At 37.8% G+C, this 26075-nt stretch overlaps 2 protein-coding genes across 2 annotated transcripts in view; one reads left to right on the forward strand and one right to left on the reverse strand.

Moving 5' to 3' along the window:
• LOC145693703 (opsin-1-like) overlaps positions 1 to 26075 on the reverse strand; it is a 137182-nt gene that overhangs the window by 56338 nt on the left and 54769 nt on the right. The window lies entirely within an intron of this gene.
• LOC145693702 (putative malate dehydrogenase 1B) overlaps positions 2023 to 26075 on the forward strand; it is a 97578-nt gene continuing 73525 nt past the window's right edge. Inside the window, exons 1-2 of the mRNA XM_081769974.1 lie at positions 2023 to 2405; positions 13596 to 13799. Of these exons, the coding sequence (XP_081626100.1) occupies positions 2271 to 2405; positions 13596 to 13799 (339 nt within the window). The 5' untranslated portion in view covers positions 2023 to 2270. The remainder of the gene's footprint in view (positions 2406 to 13595; positions 13800 to 26075) is intronic.

Below are 26075 nucleotides of genomic sequence, written 5' to 3' on the forward strand. Positions count from 1 at the left end.
ACTTCACTATACCCTGGCCGGTGAACGATGATTTCTCACAGCTTCGCACAAGGCCACGGTGAGTGAGCAGAAGACAGCAGGTCAACCAATCTTAGGCTCACAACCTGTCAGAAATCATCGTTCGCCGGCCAGGGTATAGCCAATCGTATTTGTGACAAGCGGAAGGATACAAATATTTTGTTTATCGAAGTTTAGAGCTTACGCTGAACAATGTTTAGGTGTTATGTTATAGTTTGTTGTGGGAAAGTTTATTTCCCAGTTTACACAATTTTGGTCTCAGGTTACTTTTCTTTTGAACGAAATCGCTTGAGCTATATTTAAGAAGATTAGCCTTTGGCTAGGTGGGGGCTCCGCCCCCATAACCCCCCTCCCCCCAGTTCGCTCGGCCTACGGCCTCGCATTTCTTATCTATCGGCCTTTGCATCAGTAATGAATTTCGTGAACGCGTTCTTCACATTTCCTGAATCTGCCCATCCGGGGGATTCGCCCCCACATGCTGTCTTTGCTCGACCTACGGCCTCGCACACCTTTAAACCACAATTTTATCGTTTCTTTCCTATTTCAACTATCTAAAAGATAAGATTTTGTATCCCAAGAAAACGCCCATTGAAATAACATGGGAATTTCTTCATCCACCTTTAGGCACCTTAAAAATTAAAAAAATATGCACTTTTGGCAATTTTCCTGTCGATTAGTCCTGGAAGGCTACAATCATGCCAAATTTCATCAATTTAATCCAGCCGGAAGTGCCTAAACATTTTGGGGTGTAGAAGACGTCCCATATAAATAAAATTTTTACTGATTTACTTAGGTAGTGATAACGAAAACATACAAGCATACCGAAGTACCTAAAACATAAGATTATAAGTCCAAAAAAAGGTCCATTTAAATAACATAGGGAAATTTTTCATCCCCTCTTTAGTCCCCTTAAAAATTAAAAATATTCACTTTTGGCAATTTTCCTGTGAGTTAGTTCCATAAAGCTACAATCATGCCAAATTAAATTATTGTAGCCCTACAGGAAGTGCTCAATAATTTGTCAGTTCATGTAGTTTTATATATAGTTAAGATTTTAATAATAATAATAATAATAATAATAATAATAATAATAATAATAATAATAATAATAATAATAATAATAATAATAATAATAATAATAATAATAATAATAATAATAAAGAAGAAGAAGAGTAACAACTAAAATTCAATAAAGTAGCAACGCAAATGAGCAATCAGAATCTATCAAAATTATTAATGAGAGAAACGAATTGTACGTTATGTAGAAATAATACATTATAAATTTAGAAACAATAATTACTGATAAAAGAAATACCCATTCTATATAAATATTCTTTAAATAGTACACCTGTAAAAAAAATGTGATCTTGTGAATGACATTTTATGATGGAAAAGAGGGTGCTATACCATTTTATGGGGGACAGAAATCTGTAAAATATACTGAATAAATATATTACTTGATCTCAGAATAGGATTGTATAAGTAATCAAATTATATCAGAATTTTACCCATCACGTGTATAATAAAGTAGAAATACGAAATGCGAAGTGTACTCTTTACCACGTAGTACTCCACAAAGAAGACATGGGAACAAGGTATGTATTTTTATGTCATATGAAGTATTTTCCCACTAGCCTTGTTTGTGCATATACTCACTGTCACTGAGCGCCACTATTCCTGCCCTGATTCGGTTAGATAATGCTCGCGCTGTTTTAGTGGCTCTCAAACATAAATTGATTTCTGTTTTTAGGCGTGTTCGTCTTTAATCAGTTTTTATGCTATATGTCCACGCCCTGTATTTTATGCTCTGTTCTCCTAAAGCCAATCTGCACTTCCATTAATGCAACTCCTTCCTTAAGAAACACTTTCTTAGAAGTAAGAGTGCATTTCATGCTAAGAGAAGTTAGTTCATTTTTCATGAAAATGTGCTCTCTTAGAATGGGATAACACGGAAAAGAGTCTTCATACTGTTTTACCTGGCACTACTGCCTTTCGATAAAAGAGGAGAAAAGAAGGTAAAATAAGGCGGCAATTGTGATAGATTTTTAAGACGATAAAGATTTTAAATATTTAAAGAACCAAGCTTTGAAATAAAAAGAAATTAAAGGATATTTCATTAAGAATTAATAAGAAAGTCATAACCTCCAAATCTAATTATGAGCCATGATTAAGGAAGTGAGTGAGTTTTACGACGGAGAGACTGACGCAAAAATAATGCAGTGAGTTTTGTTAGTGGTGCAAGAAAATTAGCAATGGTACACATTGTAATTGCTGGAATATGTGGCTGTGCTAAATACGCTAGGGTTGTGGATTTAGCAGATTACCTTACCAGAAATTTACCACATTTTCATATTGAGAAAATAACTAAAGAAAAAGAAGAATGGGAGGTAAATATTAAAATTTTATGTATAATTATTGATCAAATAGTTTATATCTGAATATTAAAAAGATGTTTGTTATATTTCAGTTGTTATTGTCAATGTGTAAAAAGCTCATTTCATTTCCAAGCAGAATAATTATTTTAAGAATTTTGTATTAAGTCTAGTTTGAGTTATGGAAATTAGGGCACTGGAGACAACGGCGCCGACTTTCCAAAATTTATGCGGGTGCATATCAATGGCGGGACGTGTTAGCCTATATGTTTTCAGGAAAGTCTCCATATTTGATTGATTTATTTTTAGTTAAAATCTTTTATGGACACTGTCATAAAGGGCTGTGCTGTGATAAAGTACAACATACCGGTACTATAAGGATAAGTTGGTGCTTCCATGACTCAGTCGGTAACATGGCTGACTTGGCTAACGCAAGAGAAACGGGTTCAAACACGGGTCCAAACTAAAACTCGTGTGGGTGCGCCGTACCCACAAGATCATTTGTTTGGGTGCCGGAACCCCGGAGCACCCACGTAGTCGGCGCGCATGACTGGAGAACAGTCTGTTGAAATTCGGTGTGTGTTAACTTTTACTCCCTCTTTGTTGATCAGAGTGCAAATGCAAGATGAAGTCTTATTACATTGATGACAATTTAACGAAGTTTACCACAATAATAATAATCATAAGGGAAACACCTAGTCTGGTGGTTAGAGTCCTGGGTTCGATTCCCGGCCGGCCTGTCCACCAAACGTCGTGAGTCAAACTGGTGAGTCACATGAATGAAACGTGAAGCCACTAGTCTGGAAAGTTCCTGATACACCGGTTAGTAACGACGACGCAGCGCGCTGTCGTCGCATACGCTGGAAGTAGTTACGATGGGCACGAGCGAGTTCGAGCGAGTATTCTTTGAAACTCGACTTGACTCGAAACAGTCATCTTTGAGCTCGACTCGAGAACTCGGTTCGAAGAATTTCCTCCAACTCGACTCGAATTATGGTCGATTTTCGAATCGAGTCTTACCAAAACGAGCCAATTCGAGCTAAACTCTGTGTATAGTTCCAAATACTCTCTTCAAGTATTCTACATAGATAATATAATTATCAATGATACTACTATTACTACTACAACTTTATTATTATTATTATTATTATTATTATTATTATTATTATTATTATTATTATTATTATTATTATTATTATTATTATTATTACACCATGTATAACCATGAAAGATAGGCGGTTGTATGTGAATACAGAAAATTAGTTGACTGTCGATCTCGGTCGTCGAGAAGTATTCAGGAGACAAGGACATCGGTCACGAGGTTCTGGATTTGACATCCGGGGGAGCAAGTATTCGGGCTCGAGTCAAAAAGTGTTAAAAGTTATAGGGCGCCGGCCATACATGTTCAAAACTGCTCGGCCCGGGTCAACGGCTCGAGCGGCTCGGCTCACAGCTCATTCACTATCGAGCCGAACCGAGAAGTGACCGGAGCCAACAGCTTACCCAACCGAGCTTGCTCGGCCCGGGTCAACAGCTCGAGCGGCTCGGCTCACAGCTCATTCACTATCGAGCCTAACCGAGAAGTGACCGGAGCCAACAGCTTACCCAACCGAGCTTGCTCGAGCCGATAGCTCACACGAACCGGTTGATATCACTACCCGGGTGGGCTTCTGCTTGGGCTAAAAAATTAGAACATGCAGGTCTCAGCCTTGATGGTAACAACTACATATATATATTGGTGCTCAAGACATTTGAGGCTGTCTCATTATAAAAATCAATTGTCGTCTCGTTATCGGGACCAGAGTTGCCGTGGGTCAATGAAAACTTGACCCACGACCCACTGACCCACCACCCACCGTGACCCACGACCCACCATGACCCACCACGCACGATGACCCACTGACCCACCACCAATCACGGTGACCCACTCTGAACACGATCCACGGCCTCTTCTGAACTGACTAAAGAGTTTACACTTTTAATAAAACAAGACTGTGAAATTGTCACTAATCGGAGTTTGAATTTCTAGTCTATCGCTCAAGCACCACTCTGTTACAATAACGGTGGATCTGATCTTTACGATATAAATGGTAACGTGTTTGTTAGTGAGGAAATTGAAACAGTTTGAGGTGGGGGCAAATTAGTGTGTGCTTAAAATATATTTGTACCAAGAGAGTATTCTTGCAAGTGTTAATTTCTGAACGCATTCCACAAGAAACTTCTATTCGCAGGAAAATACCCCTGTACAATATGGAAAAGGTTATGGTTTCTCAGTTCACAGTATTTTTCTCATAAAAGACTTGAAAAATCAGTTGTTCATAGGGTATGAAGGTGCTCAGGTACCCTATGTGAGAGCATCTGCATAAAGCATGCTCATAATTGTAATTTGTGTAATTACTAAAACACTACGTTAAATTTAAGTTACAAATATGCATAATTGCAATTATTATGAATATTTATTCAAAGTAGTTTACCTAAAGCAAAGAAGAGACTTACTAAAAATTAGGTACAAAGTTGAATAACACAAATAAGCATTAGTAATACAAGTATACATTTTCCGTAACTCGTAATTTTCCACCTTAAAACAAATCTGAAATTGGATTTATTTCCTGTTGGTAACTTTTTGGCGCTAAATCATCCGCAGTGGAATGATGTCCATCCTTCAGCCAAGAAATAACTAGCTCGTCTACTTTGAGCGTGTCTAGCGCTGGGCCATTAACATTGATGAGCAACAAGTTAGACAATGTTTGAGCACTTAGTCTATTTCTAATATTAGTCATCTGTAAATTCATAAGGGGAAATCCCCGTTCGAACTCTGTCGTGGAAATTGATAATACTTCTACCCGATTTCTGCAACTTCTCATCGACAATCTACTTGTTAGACTTAAGTCTGATAACGATTTTTCTTGGTCAGGTTTGAAATACTCAGCAAGAAGTATCATCTCTCTATCACCATACAAATATTTCCCATATCGACCATGTCAGTTGGCAGTGTCGACCCATGTAGAACAGAAACTTCATCTACCACGCCTTTGATAGGGAATCTTGTGAATAAATTATCAATTAAAGCCTGATAAACTGATGATTTCTTATTTGTTTATAAATTTAATTTTTGTAATTACACATGAAGGTTTGATACCATTACCAAGTTCCCTCCCCCGTCTAGAAAGCGAAAGGGAACGAGGTTCCTGGAAAGTGTTCAGAGTTGAATGAGAATTTCCCTCCTTCTTCAACTTCAATTACCACACTGCTGTTTGCCATATGCCAAATTACGATGAATTTCAATTAAATTATCATAGTATAATTATTTCCTTGTTGAATTATCAATACTTTTCAGTGGAAAAAAGGATGAAATTTCAAAGTTCCAAATCAAAGTAAGTAGACCAACGTAAAGGGGAAAAAAGTGTAAAATTTTCCATACAATTATGCGTACAATCCAAACTTCAAATTTCCGTGTAATTAAGCTTAGAGTACAAATTTTATGCCTATTTTTCTCACAACATTATGGGTTGATTGCCCTGTGGTGTAAGCGCTTCATATAAGAAACATAAGCTTCAGCAATTATTATAGCAGAAAGCAATGGATATATGAAGCCAAGCACTATATTTTTTGTTTCTGATTTTTTTTCTTAAATAACATCGATCGTTTTCGATTATTTTTACAAATTTTCCATATATAGAAAGTGCCCCCCCCCCATTAAGGAGAATTTAAAAAAAATGCTAGGACACATTCTGTTTATTTTCAATAAAGAGTTAATACGCTGAATTTCAGCTCCATTAAGTTTAACGACTTGCGAGATACTCTTTTTTCTTTTTCTTTTCTTTCTTTCTTTCTTTCTTTCTTTTTTCTTTCTTTTCTTTTTTCTTTTTCTTTTTCTTTTCTTTTTTTTCTTTTTCTTTTTTTTTCTTTTTTTTTTTTTTTTTGCAAAAATTCGGATTCTCACTACCCCCTTAATATTATACATTATAATGAAAGCAATATAACATCCCAGTTTGGATTAAGGCCTAACTATATACTAAAAGTAATTTCATTTGACTTTGCAATTTGACCGTGATGATCAGGTACACATAGTTACATTCATTTTTTTATATAACAATTTATATATTACAGTGATTCAAAAATGTATTTTTTCCAGTAGCTAGCTCTAAAAATTCACAGGTCTCGAAAGCCAAGTTGTAATGTAAGTCCTATTGCTATTATTACTATTAAAAATATCAATATCCAAAAGTGCCTGAAGTTCTTTTTTCACTTGGTTAGATATATTCACCTCAGGTAAGTAGACAGAAACAAGTGGAAAAGGAAGGGAAATGAAGGTCTTGAAAGTAAAACGGAGACAAATTTACCAGTCTTCAGAAGATACTGTCTACAATGCAGTGAGCAGAGAGGGTCGGTAGATCATACTGAGTCGGTGGGTCGCAGTGGGTCACGGTGGGTGGTGGGTCACAGTGGGTCATGGTGGGTGATGTGTCACAGTGGGTGCTGTGCTATTGACCCACGACCCACTCAGAAAACTTGACCCACTGACCCACCGACCCACTGAACCGCTCCATCTCTGATCGGGATAAGACGAGACACTAAAAGTACCCCACAAGATGCATTAAAAGTACCAGACGAGATGCGCCCCTGTCGTGAGCAACATTAAAAGTATTCTACATTACTGCTTACACTTCTCATGATCTTCGCTTTCCAGTCTAATCAGGTTATTTCAAAACGAGTTAAAACGAGCTGAATGAGCGAGCCATTTATCAAACTCGACTCGACTCGAAACTCAACCTCAAAACAGTGACTCGACTCGGAACTCGACTCGCAAAATTATCTTTGACTCGACTCGTGCCCATCCCTATTTTAGTTGGTCGCTAACGGATGGCGTTGGAGCGGCTCAGACTGAGTCCACAATTGGGCTGTTACTTATAAATGCGAATGAATGATAGTGAAATAGAGATGAAGAAAGTAGAAGGAAGTGGGTAGTTCTCACCAAGGGCGCCGATCTGGGGGGCAAAGCTCATGTGGGCCGCTATTGTATTTATGAATATACAATATTTGGCATAATTGGAATGCAATTTGTCTTAAAATACTACCTTGTGCATCTGAATGCCCCCTCCCCCCGAAATTTACAGAGAAATCGGCGCCCTTGGTCCTCACCACAAGTTGTTGAGTTCATATGGTTTGAGAATAGTCCAGACTCTTCATATCAAATGTGAGTATCCTTAATCACTCAGTATGAATTGAGACATTTCAACCAGGGAAGGAAATGAAATGAAATCTTTAAGTTTTACGTCCCATGATTATGGCTAAAGAAAACAGTGATGATGAGAAACGAATAAAATTATAGAATGAAAAAAAGTGAGAAGAAACGGGAGAGCCCCGAGAATATCCACAAACACGGTGTTTGTCTACCACGAAGTGCATTGGCGCGAGCTGGGATCGAATCTAGAACCCATGCAACGGCGCAAAGTTTCCAAACTTCATGTGGGTGCATATCAATGGCAGGACGTGTTATATGCTTTCAGAGGAGTCTCAATAGTTTTTGATTGATTTCTTTTTAGTTAAAATCTTTTATGAACACTGTTATAAAAGACTGTGTTGTGATAAAGTAAAATATACCGGTACTATAAGGGTAAGTTGGGGCTGCCCTAGCTCAATCGGTAACAAGGCTGAATTACACGCAAAAGAAACGGGTTCAAACCCAGGTCTAAGGTTAAGGATAAATTACTTTAATGAATATTCTCAACATATGTAATCGTAACATTAAGTATATACTTTAAACAATTTACACGATGCACAATTATTGCATGAGGTAGTGATATTATCAACACGGTACTAAAAGAAAATATCACATTCATAGAAATTAAAATGAAAAAAATCCTCATAGAAGCAAATAATCTTAATAGTAGCCTATTGCAGAAAGAAATTGCAAGGATTTTGTGACTAACTTAAGTGTGTTGCTTGGTTCCCTTTGCAGAAACACATTAAAACAAAACAAACAAACAAATTTTTAGAGATTAGAAATTTTAACTTCAATCTCAATGTTTTAATTGCTTTTTTTTTTTTTTTGATAATGACAAGTAAGAAATATTTTATTTCTATCAAAACTAAAAATCTTGTGGGTGCGCCGCACTCACAGGATTATTCGTGTGGGTGCTGGAGCCCAGGAGCACCCACGTAGTCGACGCACATGGAACCATACAGCAGAGGTGAACGCTCTACCACTAACCCACCACGGCCCCTCAACCCGGGAAGAAATATAAATTCTTGGAACAAGATAATATATTTTTTTTCGTTAAGCATACTTCTTTATTTTATCTAATATGAATTGTGGGGGGAGGGGCACAGTGGCTCAGTAATAGACCACTTACCTCTGATTAGGGGTGTTCGGTAAGGCTGAAGACCTATCGAACTTCGGAAGTGAAAATTTATCGAGTTGTCATCGGTTACTCGAAACCGTTAGAGTATCTGAAATTATCGAAGTTCCGAGTATTATCGAAATTTAGAGTATTATCAAAGTTTCGGGTATTATCGAAATTTCGAGTATTATCGAAGTTTCGGGTATTATCAAAAGTAGTAATGAACAGTTCGGTTCCTTCACCTCTCCAATGATTTCTTCTTGCAGCCAAACTAGTCAAACAACTTTTTTTCATCTGATAAGTTATTGCAAAGTTGTATTTGTCGAAACCATACGTAAAATTATTTTTCTGCCTGCCCCGTTATTGGCGCAATCGGCAAAGTGACTATTAGTAGACTAATGTTTTCTTGGATTCCAATTCCATTCGGGTGATGCATGTTTTCTCTTCCTCTTTCTCTCTTCTGACAGACTGCTTAAACCTTGTACAGATCTGCGGGGGGGGGGGGGGACTTTTCCTTCACTACAATGCTAAGGAGAGAAGTTATAAATTGAACACTCTGAATATACAACTATGATAACTTCGACTACATCGTTCCTTTCGAACACTCCGATAATCCCGAACTTTTCTAAATATTCAAGCGACTCGACAATTGCGATCATATTGATATATTTCTGTATTTGCTGCTTTCCAATAATTCGAGATTCTCGAACAGTTCGAGTGTCTCGAAGTTGTCTAATGTTTTTTACATTTCGAGTGCCTCGAACACTTCGAGAGTCCCGAACATTTCTGGAGTCTCGATCATTTCGAGAGTCTCGAACATTTCGGGAGTCTCGAACATTTCGAGAGTCTCAAACATTTCGGAAGTCTCGAAAGTTCGATAAAGTTAAAATTCTTTATCGATGAAACGGTTTTGAAATATTCTCGAATTGTTATCGATTACTCGATTATCGGAACAGCCCTACCTCTGATCCGTGGAGTCCCTCCTTCGATCCGCGGCCAAGTAAGCTTCTTGTGAACAAAATCGTGTAGCTTTTCCCATTTTCCCACATTCTCATTCCACCAATTCTTTCATAATCATTTACTTGCCTTAGTCATTCGTCTCCCTTAGCCTAAAGGACATAATCGTAGGATGTAACACTGAAATATTTCCTTTAATGTAAATCATCAAAATTGGCTGAGGGATATTCTACCGAAGACTCTCTCTATTCAGTTTAATTATCACTCATCCATCATGACCAGTGTTTCTTCCAGACATGTTTTTAGGGGGCCACTGCCCCCTGGACCTCTGAGAGTGCTCCCCCGGAGGAGACCAGAATAATACGTCTATAATATACAGTAATAATAAATAGAATAGTACCAGCAGTGCCCCCCCCCCCTTCCGGAACATAGTTTCTGAAAGAAACACTGATCATGACTACCTGGAAATGAAAGGAAAAATTTTAATGCATAGCTCTACATTAATTTTAATTTTCGCTTTGAAACTTATAAAAAAAAAAAAAAAAAAAGTATTCAGTAGCGTCGTTGGACATTTTGCGAAAGAGGTGGGGACAATTGCACTTTCTTGCCCTCTTCAGATTACGCTTCTGTTACGGTTTGACTGATCAAAACTACTCTGTTACGCAACACACCCACTTTCATTTGCAAGCTTCTATCGAAAATAAACAATGATAGAAGAAAATCACCTCTCTCAAATATCAAACACCAATGTACCCGTTAATAATCTCAGAAATATTTTTAGTTCATTGACTCTTATATGGAGCACAGGTACAATCCACCCGTGTTTACTCCTCCAAAAAGAAAATTACTTGTCAATTAAGTGTGTGTTATTAACTCACACAGGAGAGAAACCGGGGCCATCAGCACAAATTTAGTACATCTACTCTCAATTCTAATGTAATAAAAGCGGGCACTTTAATTTGATAACTGAGATTGTACAGGCGTGTCAAATTAAATTAAATATTTGCTTCGTTTTGTTGCTAGCTTTATACGCTCAATTCTAATAAATGACGTTCCTTTTGTATTTCCTCAAATTTTCCCCTCAGCGATAAGAATTCCTGAGTTAAACTATGCTGCCATCTATTGAAACACTTGTAAAACTACCGCGAACATACTTTCTCTCTTCCCCTTTTTTGTTCAAAAGGGGTGAACTCATACCTCTACTAATCTCAAAAATACTTTTAAGCGCGCAGCGGGGGAAAAGAGAGGTAATTACCCCTCTGGATTTTCAAAAGCCTTCGAATTACATATCACATTATTTTTGCTTACTCACCTAGTACACAGTATGTAATATAATTATTTACTGCAGTTAATATTGTTATGGGATGTGCGTTACTAATAATTGTTTTACATTAAGTGTTAGTACAGCGAGGTATTACATTCGCGATTTCATTTGTGATAATCCTTTTGCCCTCACTGGAAAAATCCTACGGGTGTTCCTGGTTGCAAGCTGTGTCGTCAGGCCAACGAGAAACACGGGTGAGGTTAGATTTACCTTCAAGTTGCCCCACTCGAGCGTGACGTAATGTCACGTGGTCTGTGAATTGTGATAAAAGTGGCATAAAACGAACCCTGTGGGGCTTCTGACCCTCTTCGCTCGCTGCAGGGGCGGATCCAGGACCGACTTCTGGGGGGGGGCGGTGGGTTGTCATACTGCTACTTTTAAGGGCTCCAAACTTTGGGATGGGTTTTATTTATATATAAAATAAGAAAGTTTCCTCTTCTGGGGGGGGCGATCGCCCCGATCGCCCCCCCCCTGGATCCGCCCCTGGCCTCGCTGAAACGATTGAAGTATACTAGGAACCACACAGTGTTGCCAAATGTAACCGAAGGTGTAAATAATTTCATTTTCTTTATTTCTTTCTTTTTCTTTTTCTTTTCTTTCTTTCTTTTCTTTTTTCTTTTTTTTACAAAACATGTAATTTGACTCATAACTCATATGTATGGATGTTCTGTCGTTAATTTTAGTTTGTTTAGTTGGAGTAGCTTGGAAACTATGGAACAGAAAAAATAATTTTTCATTTCCATCGATAACTAATCGGATGAGGCCTGAACTAGGAAATTCGTAGTTTTCATAAATTAACACTCTGAATTGGCAACCCTGCTGATGTTTCAGTGCATCAAAAAGTGTATTAAGGATCTGTCTACATTGTGCAATTCCTGAAAACAATGAAAAACTAACTTTGGAATTATTATGATAAAACGTTTACTTATATGCACACGGCAACACTGCTACTGATGTTGCGAGTGTCCCCTGTTTTGATTCAAACACTGGTTCACACGTTTCACTAGGTTGGCAGTAACTTTACGAAGATTAGAAGTGTTAATGTTCTCAATGGCACTGCGAATGTTCGTTTCCAGTTCTTGAATAGTTCGAGAATTGTTCTTGTATACCTCTTGCTTTAAATAGCCCCATAGAAATGAATAGCAATAGGTATCGTCTCATTTAGCTTCGCTGCTGAAAGGGACGTTAAACTCAAAATCAACTCAACTCAACTAATCTGATCTTGACCAGATATTTAGTGTGGTAGTAGACCTCGTGTAGCTTAGTACGTATATGAAATATTATGGTGTGAATGTTTTTGGATCTAGAGTTATTGATAATCGGTTTTTGGTTTGGGCTTAGTAAAATGAATAAATTTCACTAAATTGCGATTGATAAAATCTATCCGATCTTAACCAAACTTCACATGGAGGCTAAAGTTGACGAGCTTTGTACACATTCAAACACAGTATTAAATACTATGGTGTGGCTGCAGATCTTTAGTTTTCGAGCGATTGACCATGGAAGTTGAGCTGAGTTATTGTTCATCAAGGCTGGGGTCAGGACTTGGTTCCTGAGTTATTGTTTATCAAAGCTGGGTTAGAACTCTGGTTCCTGTGTTATTGGCCATCAAAGCTGGGGTTAAGACTTGGCTCCTGAGTTATTGTTCATCAAGGCTGGGGTTAGGACTTGGCTCCTGAGTTATTGTTCATCAAGGCTGGGGTTAGTACTTGGTTCCTGAGTTATTGTTCATCAAAGCTGGGTTAGAAATCTGGTTGCTGTGTTATTGGCCATCAAAGCTGGGGTTAAGACTTGGCTCCTGAGTTATTGCTCATCAAGACTGGGGTTAGGACTTGGCTCCTGAGTTATTGTTCATCAAAGCTGGGTTAGAACTCTGGTTCCTGTGTTATTGGCCGTTAAAGCTGGGATTAGGACATAAGGACTTAGTTCAAACCCCAAGTTTGATAGCCAAATAACTCAAATGCCAAATAATTTACCACGATATCTCATGTGCGTATTAAGCCTATTTAGATCTACCAACGTTTCAAATTTGGTCCCAAGTTATTGGACTCCAATTTTCCGGCTTGCACTTAACAAGCTTGTTGCGGGAAGTAAGTGCAGTGTGTACCAGGCGTGTTCAAAAAGAAACCTAACTTTTGCTATACCATCTTTATTGCTCATTGTATAACATTTTAAACACTGTTTCCCTCAAAGTAGTCCCCTCTACTGGCAATACACTGTTCCCAACGTTTCTTCCATTTTCAGAAAACCTCCAGGAACGCAGTTGGGCGTGGGCGTAGGTGACAATGGGCGTTGACGGGTTAATCCGACGAACAGTTTGTGCGGCTCTAACTCACTAACTAACAGTTATGGTGAAATATGGCAAATGGTAATTTATTGTTCAAGCCTGCCGTCAGGTGCGCTCAGTATCTGCAACGCATTCCCTCTACCGGTTGACGCGCTATTTCAAGAGTTCTGTTTCTTTTTGAACACACTTCGTATTTATAATCAAGTACTGCTAAAAGTCAATGACGAACAATTTGTTTTTCTATTGTTAAGAAATTTGTTAGTTTTTTAGTTTACCTGTTGAATAATTCACAGGGCTGGATTGAGAAGCTGTGTCGCCAATACCACTGGAAACATAAAACGTCTCCAATCATTTGGCAAGAGTTGAGGCCAAGGGGAGGAACGAAGACGCTCATTGGTGGAGATTCGGATTTCTATGAATATTGCCATGAGTATTACGGTGTAGTCTCAGCTCGGAAAGTATCGACTATCAAGAGTTACGCTGAAGCTATGTGTAAAGTAAGCATAACTTTTCTTTATTTTTCTACGAATAAGTTAAGCCAAAGAATAATGCTTTAGAGTGAGACGAAATGAAATGTCCTATGAACAGCCTTCGTAAGCTAAAGAGGACAGATTGTGAATGCTGTCATTTTTGTTGGTTTTGTTGATTTAAAGTTTAGCGTCCAGTTCATCACGGAGGCATTATGAAAGGTGGACTGATTCTGCCATGCTGAAGGTGCGTAGCCATAAGTCGTGCTAAAACAGGGTGTCTATCGGTCACGAAAGTCACGAAAAAGTCACGAAACCAGAAAACGGTCATGAAAGTCACGAAAAAATCACGAAATTTAGCTTTTGGGTCACGATTTTTTAAAACTGTACAAATGTAAGTACAGATTGGAAAATTTTGTTCTATAAAACGTCAAAATTCACCACCAAAAATGTCTATGGTCGGGTTTAGACGCTACCAAATCGCAAGCAATGTATGTTTCTGTCGCATGGATGAAAATTTGGCCTGATTCGCACCGAAATTCTCTCTTCAAAACAGAAAATTTTATGATAAAGAAAAGGCCACGAAATTTTATTTTGGAATTTTAGTAGACACCCTGTAAAATTTTGTCCGGTGCATATATCGACAAAGATCATCGTTTGGCAAAGGTCAAACGATTTCCCTCTTAATATTTGTTTCGTACAAAATTTCAACACTTTTTGTCTATTAAAAATCTTCCAGTTTTACGTCCCATGATTATCCAGTAGGCTAAAAGAGACGGTAATTATGAGAAAAGAATGAAATGGTGGAATGAAGAAAGTGGGATGAAACGGGAGAACCCCGAGAAAACCCACGCACACGGTGTCTGTCTACCACAAAGTTCATTTGGCGCAAGTTGGGATTGAAACAAGGACCCCATGCGTCAGGACGCTCTACCACTGAGCCACCGCGGCCCCTTTTTGTCTATAAGTTTAAAGCTAAAGAATGCTTCAAAAATAAATAGTCCACCCTGTATATAAAGTAAACAATAGAGATTGTCTATCGAAATTCATGAATTGCAAATTTAGCTCATTATCTTTATGAACAACAAAACGAATAAAAATAAACGAACACTTAATATTGCAGGATCAAAGGAGTGTATAACCAGTGGTTGGTGGGTGGAAATCAACCTGGCCTCTCACCTAGGCCAGGGGCGCCGATTTCTCTGTAAATTTGGGGGGACCCATTCAGATGCAGAAGGTTTATATATGAAGATTTTAAGACAAATTGCACTCAAATTATGCCAAATATGGTATATTCACAAATACAATAGGGGGGCCCACATGAGAATGGGGGGGTCTCGGCCTCCCCAGGATCGGCGCCCTTGACCTAGGCTTTCCTTCCATCTGTTACTATTCATCTCTGATGGTTTGTGCCAAGAGTTCAACATGCATAACCATTTTGGAGATTATTCTTTCAATAGCCTAACGCATTGACACAATAGGGACTGGGAAGAGGTTATTGTGCTGAAACGGGGAAAAAGATTGTGGTCGAGAAAGTGGAAAGAGGCCTGGTGAATAGAAAAGGAAGGGGATGTAAACTTAATGAATTGGACCAAAGGTATTAGAATTAATAAAGAATGGAGAAATATTATTGATAAATACAGAAAAATGTATATGAATTAATGTATTCAATGGTTGCTTGCTCTTTGTTGTTTCTTTCTGGTAGAATGTTATGTTGTCCCACTGGTCAGTTCAGATAGATTTCCACGCTTCTGATTGGCTGTTTGAACGGGCCAATGAGAGAGCAGATAGGGAGATGAATTATGTATATATACTTGAGTAGTTTTTTGTATCACTCATCATACTGACTCGATCGTTTGCACGTTCCACACGTATTAATCGTAGCAAGCTATCGTCCACGCGTTTACTTACTTATTAGCACACAAGTTATACTAGCTGTTGGAAACTAGTTTGCGTATGGGCTAATCGATATAATTACTTATTCGGGTTATTGAAATCAGTGAAATTTGACTTAGACTATTGGCTACGGCGGCCTTTCTTAAGGCCAGACATTGACTGAATAGAATTCCTAGGTGAATTCGGCTCTTATTAGGGCCAGAGCTAAATTAATTTCTTCCCTCCCCGACGGTACTGACGAGTGACACACCGGACGGAGTGGTTAAGATCATACGTTTCCCTGGCCCTCTAGAGCTCCTGAGCATAGAGTAAGGACTTTAGATTGTACAGGCTTTGCCGACAGCCGGGGAACGATTGGACTTAATCAATCCCAACGTGACTGTGGAGTTAGGGACAATATTTCATATACATCTACACATTTTCATACGGTACAACACAGCAACCTGGCTACCTTGCGGTGTTAACTAAAGGCTTGCTCCTACTCTAACACTTACAATACTCAACCACATCATACACATTTCTTTTCCGGTCCTTTTTAGTCACAGTTTACTACATATTTAACATCGGCCCTTTTTAGTCCCAGTGTCCTGCACAATCCGCAATCGGCCCTTTTCAGTCCCAGTGTTCTCCATATCTATCTACGGCCCTTTTTAGTCCCAGTCAACCCAATATACCATGGTGAAGCAGACGAGAAGTGGGAAGATCAAGCCACCAGAGAAACAGTCGACACAAAGAGAAATCAAGAAGAAGCAACCGACGCCATCACAACAATCCTCGCAGGAAGATTCCTTTCATGTTATGGTTACCAGAGCTGAAGTCCATGCACCACGTCCTGCTCAGACATCGGCACAAGAAACAATGCAGCAACCCCACATGACTATGATTGGCAAGATCACACCATCACGTCGTCCACTAACTGAAGAAGATAACATAGAAGAATGTCCCGGATTACAGTCACCAAGCAATAAAGTACTAGATGATAAATTCCCTGAGCCATCTCCTGAGAAAACTACGAGTGATCATACACCAAGTTATTCGTCGTCTCCCAATCGTAGCGAACAATCAACTACAACAGATGACTCTGATCAACCATCACCAGAAGAAACCTCTCCTGCATCTCACGACTCCAACGACTCTGACTTCATCATTGATGCTCACCAAGGAGATTTTGGACAACGTCTCACTCCACCTGAAGATATGAATCTTACTCCACCTACTATGAATCAACCTACAATAGATGATCATGTTAGTAGTCGTCCTACCACTCATGGGGCTACACATTTATCTACTCAGAGTTCACCTCTAAATGATCACCATGATGAATCGAGAAGAACACCACCACTTGATCTGAGTTTAATTAAGGAGAGACAACAACGAATATTTGAAGACAACTTCCCCTCTCTCCAATCAACAAACAAGACTCCTAGAATCCGTGTTACTAGATCTTCTCCAGGTCAACCGACACCAACCAGAAGAACACCCCGAAATGAAGATACCACAAATCGCCAACACCCAACCCCTAACCAAGAGGATTATTCTGTTATTTACTCCATAGTAATTAATCAAATAAAAGATGATCTATGTAATCCCATCACATTTAAGAAGTTGATCAGAAATAGACTTCCAAACATCGCTCTCACCACACATGCTATGCCCCGAACCAATGGACTGAGAATCAACTTTAGAACCAAAGAAGATAAAACACGATTCCTGCATAAATTCAAAATACAAGATTTTGGACCAAAAGCAAGATGGGTGACCAATGATGAAAAAACATTCACACAATCAAGACCTACAAACCCAAGACGGAAAGTATTCACTTGTGTCATCAAGGGAATACCTCTAACAACTACGGTAGAAGATATTAAACAAGATTTATCAGAAAACAAGATTTCATTCACCAACATTATTCGGATCAAGAACCAAAATGGACCACTTCCTTTGATTAGACTATTCTCCTTTGACCCAGATCAAATTAGTCATCTCATCACCAATGGCATCACAATTGGAATGCAGCGATTTAAAGTGGAACCATCCAAGAGTCGAGGAAGACCTAATCCATGCAATAGATGCTTTCAATATGGGCATCTTACCCCTCATTGCAAGAACAAATCCATATGCTATAAATGTGGCTCCGAACATGAAAGCAAAAGCTGTCAAAAAACTGCCAATACTAATTTCTGCTTGACATGCCATAAGATGGGTCATCGTACAGGGGCCAGCCAATGCCCAAAACGCCCATACAAATCAAATCAGGAGTCACCAAATATCACACGCATTTTTCGACGGACAACACACAACACCAATACTTCAAGAAATTTACATTTTGAAGACCATTTACCTCCAAAGCAGCCTTCAAACACAGATGCCTTTCATACCCAACAAGACCAAGAAGAAGACCATGAAGATGAAGATTATAACCATACCAAAGAAGATGAAGATTATAACCATACCAAAGAGGATCAATCAGTTCACAAGCATTGTATTGATCTTATAAAACAGAAAATTCAAGATCTTAAAAATAACATGATCAAATGGATGACATCCATTATCACTATCATCTCTGATGCTCAAACCCTACAATTTGAGGTTGTTCAAGGAGCCATTAAACAAGCCACTGAAACATACTTCAATGAACGGATTAACACCTTAATATCAACCGATGGTGAACTACATATAGGACAAGAGAAATACATACGATACCTCAAGAAAAATCACCTTAAAGAACACATCGCTCAAACTACTACTGCTTCATAATGGCTCAACCGCCGAAGAAGCCTTCACATCGCTGGCGCAACAAATCTACTAACTTAAAAATTTTATTCATTAATATTCAAGGTATAAGAAGGAAAACACTTGAACTGTCTATATACGCTGCCAAACACAAAATTGACGTCATCGTCATTAATGAAACTAAATTAACCAATATCCACGCTCTACAACTTCCAAACTATAAGACTGTACGCCATGACAGAAAGTCGCCATCTGGAGGTACTGCTATTCTAATAAGGAAAGAAGTCTCCTTTTCCATCTACAACATTCCCAAACGGCTACAAGACGAGAAAACTACCCCATTGGCTATCACACTACAGCTCCACATTCCGATCATGTTGGTTACTCTCTACAACCAACCTAATGAAGACCTATCTCAAAGTTTACCTTTATTGACACACTTCTCCAGATTCCAGTATTCAATTATATTAGCAGATCTAAATGCTCAAAATCAACTATTTGGAGATCCAATTACAAACAAAAATGGGAAAATCCTACTGACTTACCTTACTAATAGTTCTCTCTTCCTTGTAAAACAGGACAAACCTACAAGACGTGCCCAAAAAGCAAACGAACAGGACACTAACCCTGATAAGATTCTGATTACAAGTAAATTACTTCCAATCATACAAGAAGCGTTCACCAAATATGACCTTCCCTCAGATCATGGAGCAATAGAAATACCACTTAACAATACATTAATGTCATCTCAACATAATATTACTATTAAAGATTATCAGAAGACAAATTGGGAAGGATACAAGGAAGATATCACTCGACTATTATCTGATATTGAAATACAGAACAATGAGGATTCAATATCACAAGCCTATGACAGAATCACTCACATCATAAAAGATGCCCTGGAAAAACATGTCCCTATAAAAACTATCAATCCATATGAAGAACGAATTCCTCGACACCTTCTTGACAAAATCAACCATAAAAAATTTTTATATAGACTATACAGGAAAAATCCAAACCAAGATACTAAACGGACTATAAACAAACTCAATCATGAAATCAGACAAGATATTACTCGTTTCAGAGAACAGAAACTAATCACCAAATGTGAGAATCTAAAAAATCTATATATGCAAAAATCTCCAAAATTTTGGAAAGAATTAAGACCCAAATACAAACAAACTAACAGTAAGGATATACCAACAAACATTGATGGACAAAATTTGCTCACCATAGAACAAAAATTAGCATTCTTTCAACAGAAATTACAACATCACTTCAATCAACCACCCACTACAAATCGGAAACAAAAAGCCATCCAAAATCTAGCTAACAAAATGAAACCATTTCTCCAGCACAAGCAAGATATTCGAACTCAAGATATGGCCGATGAACACCTTGGAAATGTACAACTACTTCTCCAAGACATATTGCCAATAGAAATTAAAGAAGCTGCCAAAAAGAAGAAGAATACAGCACCCGGACCGGATGAACTTCCCAACATATGTATAAAAAACGCTCCAGATTCTCTACTAAAAGCCATAGCACAAATATTCACCTACAGCATTAGTACAGGCTTTATACCTGAATCTTGGAAACAATCTTACACCATTCTACTTCCTAAACATGGGAAAAATCATTCTCTATCTACAAATTACCGTCCTATAACTCTCACTTCCATTATGTCTAAACTATTAGAAAAAATATTGGTTGATCGACTACATAGATATTTCCAAACTACTCAACAAATCACTCCTAATCAAGCTGGATTTCGTCCACAGCACAGTTGTACAGACCAAATATTACGCCTTCATAATCACTTGGAGAAAGCTATTAAGAAGACACTTAAGGCAGGAGCAATATTCCTCGATCTTAGTTCAGCATTCGATTGTGTCTGGCACGACGGCCTACTAACAAAATTACTGCAACTCAACCTACCTACAACAATAATTCGTTGGATATGGAATTTCCTTCAACAGCGTCAGACACGAATCAAGATGAAAGGTCAACTATCAGAAATAATCAATCTAAATCGAGGTGTCCCACAAGGCACATCTATTGCACCTCTATTATATATATTATATGTTAATGATACACCACTTTTAAACAACAACACGTGCAATCTAGCACTTTTCGCTGATGATACGGCATATCGTCGACAGCGTCACAAAGTGTCGTATCTCAAAAAAATCGAAAATTGAGATATTTTACTATGTAGATGCATACACTGACTTCTACAATTTCCCAAAACGACACATCTGTAATGTGCCTTGTTTTGACGGTGGTGATGACGTCACTGTGTCGTATCTTAAGATGAAGCATATAAACCATTTTCACAAACAGTCGTATCTTGAGTTACGACAGTTTGTGAGCAACAGATCTTTCGCAACTGGACAGATACGACTATATTCAAAGCAATTTGTTTATATATACGAAGTGACCCAAAAATAGGTAGACCCTATACAGTCCCGTACTGAAAACCTCATTGCTTTTTATATCATTTCTTATTGTTCTCCATCAGGTAGACTTAGTTTCTGTATCATTTGTTCCTAATGTATTTTTACTCATATCTTAAGCTCGGAACAGCCAAAGCAAATAAACTTATAAGCTAGAATGTTATACTTGATCAATGCGGGGCTGTATACATATATATTTACACGGCATGGAGCGTCCTTAGGTTGCGGAACGACATGACATGACATTTTTTAGTTTTACGTCCCACGGTTATGCCGGTTAGGCTAAAGGAGACGGTGATTATGAGAAATGAATGAAATGATGGAATGACGAAAGTGGGAGGAAACGGGAGAACCCCGAGGAAACCCACGCACATGCTGTTTGTCCACCATAAAGTTCACTTGGCGGGAGCAGGGTTGGAACCCGCGAACCCATGAAACAGAGGTGAACGCTCTACCACTGAGCCACCGCGGCCCCAGGTTGCGGATCGATGAGAAGGCCTTTAGATATAGAGGTTAGCTGCGAAGATACTGAATAAGCAGTTGCGAGCATACAAGGAGTGGCCCTCCAGCTTGGGGGTTTGGGTGAGTCTAACAAACTCATCCTGTAATAGAAGAAAAGACACTTTTTCAAAAACAATCACAGAAACCTCGGAACAAGACTGATAACTTGGCACGACATCAGCCAAAGAAAATAGTCATGAGATTTGGAACATGGAATATTAGAAGTCTTTATAGGGCAGGCGCGTTAAAATCCGTAACGAATGAGTTAGAGAAATACAGGATGGACTTAGTAGGAGTTCAGGTTGGTTGCTATGTGGGGTATGCGGTGCAAACACGTAAGAACATTAGAGAAATTTCTCTCCAATTCTTTGAATTTAGGCATGGACAAAATGAGGAAGATTCAGTCCACAGTGCTATAAGCACATCTATTAAGCACTGTGGCAGTAATTTTGTACCCTCGCAACTTGAACCGATTGTTAAACTGGCAAGGAAAAATAACCCATATACCGTTCATTGTGTTCGCAGAAGCGATGCATGAGACTAGATCTCTGTCCCAATGTCTTCGTATTCTGTCAGTTATACGTGACGAAAATGGAGATCCAATCAATTGGACGGAAATACGCGAAGTGAAAGTGAACAAAGACTATCCAAACTGCATTCAGTTTAAGACAAGTCATTTTAAGGACACTTCCATAACTATTTCCCTGAAAAAAAACGCAGATTGAATCCACCAGATAGAAGTTCCTACTTTGAAGACTTGTCAAAAATTATCGCTCCAGAGAAGTACGAAAACTCGTTTTGATTGATTGACTTTGAACCTCCCTTTCAGCAGCGAGGCTATATGAGACGTGGACCTACTGATTAACGTGGAATTCCAACCACATGAGCTCCCGCCGGGAATCGAACCCGGATCTCTCACGCCTACGAGGACTCGTTATCATTATGTCCGAGCCCAAATCCAATCATTCGAAACCCTGAACATTTTCAATTTTACAGAAACTTACCACATTAGCCATCCTTCTCAAGTGCAATATCAAAGCATGCAATTTGCAAATTACTTTGCAAGATTTTATATTCTGGCAATGACAACTTGATAGCATTATTTTATGTTATGGTTAGTATGCTCTTAATATTGTGTTTCTTGTGTGTTCTCAGGAATTTCGTTTTACCCTCAAGAATCTCAGGAAGCATTTGTTAAATTATTTTGTGTAATAAACACGAAGTTTTTCAATAAAAGTGCAATATATTCCGATTGTTCATCTATTAATGTAGTTCTCAGTATAAAAATTATGAGTCGTATCTTTCATACAAGAGAGGATTACCATCGTCACAAACTGTCGTATCTTTTTCCCGCCAAATTTTCCACAAGCTTTTACAGGCAAATTCTATAAAACTTTCTACGCTGATTTCTTATGATTTAAGTTATAACTTGGTAGATTTTCTCTCCTTTCGGTAAAATAGATTTTGAGTTATGGCTGTTCAAAGTTGTGTGAAAACCTAAAAATCGCTCTCCTGAAAAGTTTAGAAAACTGAGATACGACAGTTTGTGACGCTGTCGACGATATTGGACATATGCTAACAACACCACCCTCATATTAAATCGACTGAAGCGTCAAACCAAACAATTTCAAATCTGGTGCAACCGATGGTTTTTAAAACTTAACCCACAAAAAACCCAGATATTGTTATGTTATCCAAATGGAAAAGGCATCAGGAAGGACCGCCAAAAATCGATTATCATAGACAACACTCATGTTTTTCCAACAAAAAATGCAAAATATTTGGGGGTCACGTTTGACAATCGATTGAATCTCAGAAATCACATAGCAATAGCCAAAAAAAGAGCACTTCTAATCATGTTTAAACTAAAACATACAATTAACCAAACAGCTTTAACACCAAAAGCTAAAAGCCACATATACAAATTACTAATCAGAACAATATTACTCTATGGACACCCTATTTATAATAGAGACAATATAGCTGAGGTGGCAAAAACCGAACGTTTTTGGCTCAGACGAATATTGCAAATAGAAGGAAATATAGACAATATTTATGAACAAGCAGAATTACTACCAATAGAAATTATAATAAACAACTTAAATTTCAAATACATTGAAAAACTAAGACAAAAGGAATTTTATCAAAAACATTACATGGCTGAAGATCAGCAATATCACCCAGACCCAAAAACAATACTTCAAGCATTAACTAATTATTATTTCGATCGCATAAATGAATAAAAACACAACATAATCAACATCTCAACAAGTTTTTGACTCAGTGTTGGATCTTGGATTGGTGCGGACTCCGTGGATGCGGCGAGACAACACCTTCACGATGTACACAGAAGAGCAGAAGAATTGGTATATTGCCTCCTTCCCAATTAAACCTACCCAAACACACCTAATCCCTAAACACAAAAAAAAAAAAAAAAAAAAAAAAAAATCCACTATGCCATTACAAGCAGACTTGTTAAACCACACACATAAAAACAACACTACCTTTGATAAAGTAGCTTAAAGCTAGATATCCTTCCTTCTCAATAGAAAAGGAAAATGACAGTACTTGACTTGACTTGACTTGACTTGTATCACTCAGTGTACGTCTGATGAGGATCTTGGCTAGAAGATCGAAACGTCACGTGTAAATGTGTTTTTATATTAAATAAGTGCAGTCTTGTTCAGCAGTGTGTTTATTTTTCAGAAAAATGTTTCTTGTACAGAATTTTTACAGTTTATACACCAAAAATATTGGCTAGTCAATGAACATCATCACCATTGAAACCGTAAGACGAAGGGGCTGAATTTTTATAGATCTCTCCTAAGCAAGAGGTAAAAAACTTGAAACACTGCGTGTCTGCCTTTTTGCATCGGCATGTTTCGTCACAGTCCCTTCTTGCTGTTATTTGGCAGTCAAAAGCTATTAGTTCTGAAAGTTCTTCGGAAGTTACAGGAAGCGTTGAAGGCACTGGGTTCAATCGGTTTAATCTATCTTCTTCATGAACTATCCCCATTCACTAGGATGCAGGTTGTTCCCTATCACTCCTGGACTTGAAGATAAATCGGAAGTAAATGTTTTGAAGCTGTTGCACTTGTTGGTGGAAAAGTTGCCAAGTTAAATTTGGAAGAAAGAGTTTTGGTTTCTTCCTTATTGAACCGGATGTATTGCAGGCCATCCAGAGAATTAATTTGTTTTTCTCCAAAAATATGTTTCACAAATGTTTCTCCAATTTCAGTTACCTTTTGGTGATCAAATTGATGAATGTTGAACTGTGAAATCAAAGAACAGTTCGTCATTTTGCTTTATCAACCTGAGAGCTGTAAATTTCCCTTTTCTGTATACTGCGGACGTAGTGTCACATCCAGTGGCTGTGTGCAGGAAGAGAAAGACGTCCTTCATCGACCCAAGAGCTTTTTGTGTTTTGGTTATGTCGTTGCATTTTTCATCGTAGTTAGTTGATTGGGGTCGTAAAAAGTACAGTGATGCTCCTGAGATACCTCGTGCAATAGACTGGAATAGTGATGTCGTCATTTCCTCGCTGTTACCATGGTGATCGCCATGTTTTTTTCTATACAAACGCGTGAAGCGAATGGTGTATTTAAAAGTCTAGTACAAACAAGGACATCGGCTGTAAATTTATTTACAATTTTAAAATATTTTAACGACTAATAAAATTGGTGAGAAAGGGTACAGATTTAGAAAATTGAAATGCGTTTAGGAAACTACGAATAAAATCAAGGAAAATCATAAAGAAAGACTAACATCTAAGGAACTTACTTCTAAAAGCGTCACATCTCGAAGTGATAAGGTAGAAATCTAATAATTAATATAAACGCCATTATCGTGTAATTCATCTTAAGAAGCACTTATACACAATATAAACTCTCTAACTGCAGATTGACAAACTGTCGGCGCAAGGAAAAGTGTAAAAGTACACGATTTTTTTAAAAAGAAAAAGTATCTTTTAGAACAATGTTCATTCTATTGGGACATTTACTTTTCTTATATCCAGTCTTCATAATGGGAGTCCACAATATTAGTGCCTACAATATTATTATTATTATTATTATTATTATTAATAATAATAATAATAATAATAATAAAAACAAAGACTGGACATTTTCAATCCGGACCATCAGTGGATCGTAGGTCAGATCTTTTCTTATATTCTCTATCAACTTTTTTCCCCCTTTTTTTTTAAAAAAAAAAAAATAGAAACAGTACAATAAGAAAACATCCAATTATGAATGGTTCAGCTTATATTCTTAACAAGTATTAAACATTAATCGTGTCCACGTATGTAATGTTATGAAAGTTACATTAATGAATCAAAATTTTTCAAGAATTATTTAAGGTTAGTATCTGATTATGAACAAGATAAGTACATTTGTTTCTCTTTATTTTTCTATATCTTTTTTTAGTTTCATTGATTAGAAATATTTAAAAATAAACATATTGTCCGCAATTCAGAAATATTTCATCATTATTTTCGTTTTGCATTCAGGTTCTTTAGGTATTTAAGCTACTTGTAGTTTAGAAAATAAAATGGCGATCACCATGGCAACGAAAAGGATGTGACGTCACACTATTTCAGTCTATCAGAACTGTAATAAGCAGATCTGTATCAGTACCTATTACTGCAGCTAATCCAGGGGCGGATCCTGGGGGGCGATCGCCCCCCCAGAAGAGGAAACTTTCTTATTTTATATATATA

This window comes from Thermobia domestica, chromosome 8, assembly GCF_964235325.1.
Source record: "Thermobia domestica chromosome 8, izTheDome1.hap1.1, whole genome shotgun sequence".
Lineage (NCBI taxonomy): Eukaryota > Metazoa > Arthropoda > Insecta > Zygentoma > Lepismatidae > Thermobia > Thermobia domestica.